General features: G+C 36.8%; 1 protein-coding gene across 1 annotated transcript; it reads right to left on the bottom strand.

Moving 5' to 3' along the window:
• Positions 1-1,531: 1,531 nt before the first annotated feature.
• On the bottom strand, positions 1,532-2,389 carry LOC131847980 (uncharacterized). The gene has a single exon (XM_059197710.1). The coding sequence runs from the start codon at positions 2,066-2,068 to the stop codon at positions 1,532-1,534; it is 537 nt and encodes a 178-aa protein (XP_059053693.1). The 5' UTR covers positions 2,069-2,389.
• Positions 2,390-2,782: the final 393 nt, after the last annotated feature.

Below are 2,782 nucleotides of genomic sequence, written 5' to 3'. Positions count from 1 at the left end.
GAGATTGACAAATGCCTTTTTCGTACCAATGATATAGTTTAGTTTTTGTGACAAAAACTTATAAATCTTTTAACTACACTTCTCATAATCAATGTCTCTTTGTGCAATGACTGTTGTAAACCAAGTGACGTTATAGCCCTAATGTTTTACTAATGTTATCTGATATTTGCTTTTATATAAAAATCTACAAACTAATGGTTTTTTTTAAACAACCATTCACAGATTTTTTGTTCTTTCTTTCTTCTAATTACATATATTTGCCAACTTTTTTCAATTAATGTGAGCCGCTGATTTCTAACAATGCATATTGTCATTTTTACCATTGGTCCAAAACAGTGACAGGTACTTTTTTTAATAATCTTTGTATATGTTGATATATTTTTTTGTTTGGCCATTTTTACTAATAAAAATATAATCTTTCAACATGACATTATTCGGTTTTTTGAGTTGCAGTTACACATATGTATTATTCGTGACAGTGTATTGATGGGATCGAAAACGTTATAATTCTACCATGGAAAAGGATGATGACGAATATTATATTCAAACAATAAAAATAATAAATAAGTTCCATAAATGTGAAATCTGTCGAGTTTTGTAGCAAACCTTACGTTTTCGTAGCCAACTCCATCTGTATCGACATTTTTTAAATTCGTCACAAATAATATGTAACTATACTTTTACAAAAATGTACCAATAATTAATATATCAATCATGTTGAGACGTAGAATGTATATTTTCACGTTTAAATTGTTTATTAGCAAAATGACTTATGTCTCTGTTGTGTTTAAAGTTGCCCCTTCAGGAGATAGGCAGAAACTAACATGACGCTCGTGCTCTCTTGTCAAAAATTCAGACAGAACCTCTAACTTAGATAGGTCCGGGTTCGCTTGACTAAATTCAGACGCGTAATCTGTCCACCTTAATTTTATGTTAGGATTTAATTTTCCTAAAATAGAGTAAAATAATTCTGGAGAATGTAAATACTCCCTACGATTTAACAATTTTATAGTAGAAATACTATTTCGTACCTTGTTCGCAATAGTACTTAATTCTTTACACACCCAACCGCGGTAGCGACTTCAACGTTTGTACTTCGCCGAAGACGATCATCTCGGGTGACGCAAAACTACGCTCGAGTGCGCACATGATCTCTTCGCGATCTTCTGCAGAGACGAGAAGTAAAGAGACGGCTTCTCGTGCGGAGCCACGGAGCACGTTTTGTAAACGTGCAACGTTCTCTACAGGAGAATAAGACGGTTTAGAAACATTGAATATTTTTTTAAACTGTAGCCACTGTAATGCGTCCCCTGTAAACGGAAATAATTCTGTCCTACAGTGCTTCCGCATGCCCTGAGCTGTGGCTAAAGCATTGGCTGCATCAGCCATGTTGGCGGTAATTTGTAAATATTGTGAATTACCATCGTTATTGCCTAATATTGGCACATGCTGTTGTTCACCCGCTACATTTGCCAGGGAGTGTGAGGTCGGTCGTGGCATGGCCGCCTGTCTGGATGTATGGGAACAGAACCTACATGTGTTGGATACGAGAGGTGTATGCTATTTGCGAAGCAGCAGCCTGAGAGGCTACCGGTACCGTAGGTGCCAGATAGCTAGGCTGTGGGACCTCGCGTTGTTCCTCACTGTTGTCACATACCTTAGTATTTACATTGTTCTTTACCCATTGCTGTGTTCTCATACGAGTAGATGTGCTCCTACTTCGCCTGCTACCTTCACAGTCCGCATCCGCATTGATTTGTTCGATCTCGGCACGGAATTCGGCATCTTCAACTTCCGAAAGACGTTGTGCAAGCATAGCCTCGCGCTCGTACTGCCGTCGCTTGTAAGCGGCTTCAACAGCAGCCCTACGCGCCTTTACGGATGAAGATGAAACCCGAGATTTGGATTGTGCTGAACGCAAACTACACGCGGCGTCGCCGTCGTCTACACAAATCCTATCAACTACGTCTACAATCGATGAACCGCGACTATGACATAATGGTTCGGCGTGAGATGTAGTAGGAACGTCATGTGATGCCATGATTTTACTTCTACTGCGAGTGATCATAAATGAATGATGGTACTGATGGCACTACAATATATGTATGAAACTATGTACTACGAATGAAACAATAAATGAAAATATTGGGATGGTATTCTTTTTTGTTTGCCTCGAAGGACCAAAATGTAGGTGATAGAATGAGTGGACTGTATGTGTAATGTAAATCAAACAATGGATAGAAAATGGTAAATACTTATATTGAGGATAGTATATGTACAAACGGTTGTAGGCAAAAAAGGAAAGTGACAATAAAAAATATATGACAATTCTAAAAGAAAATACATTCAAAATTGATAGAAAAATAAATATATAAAAATGTGCAAAGAGTTTGCAACAATTATCATCCATTAAAAGGCCATGGTTGGTTACAGGTTTAGTACTCATAACAAATCAAGGTACATAAACATCTACCACCACATCGGTATAAACGCTGAAGTAATAAAAATACATTTATACAAAAACTTTTTCATTATGATTTTAGTTATCGAATAGCTGAATTTTTAAGCCGTTATTACGATGATATTTTTCAAGTGTTCAGGCAGGATGAATGGTTGGTCTAAAGGCGGTAATATAGTAAATTACGGATTTAACTGTAAGTGTAAGTTACACTTAATAATTTTAGTCTTAGTGGCATTGAAATGTTTTCAAACTTGGTTCAAAATCAGTAAAAAAGAAGTCTTAACGGACTGCCGCAATTCTCAACCTACGACATTTAATGTA

The sequence above is a fragment of the Achroia grisella genome, unplaced genomic scaffold (assembly GCF_030625045.1).
Source record: "Achroia grisella isolate CSIRO2021 unplaced genomic scaffold, CSIRO_AGI_Agris_v1 utg544, whole genome shotgun sequence".
Classification (NCBI taxonomy): domain Eukaryota; kingdom Metazoa; phylum Arthropoda; class Insecta; order Lepidoptera; family Pyralidae; genus Achroia; species Achroia grisella.
This window is presented reverse-complemented; position numbering and strand designations above follow the sequence as displayed.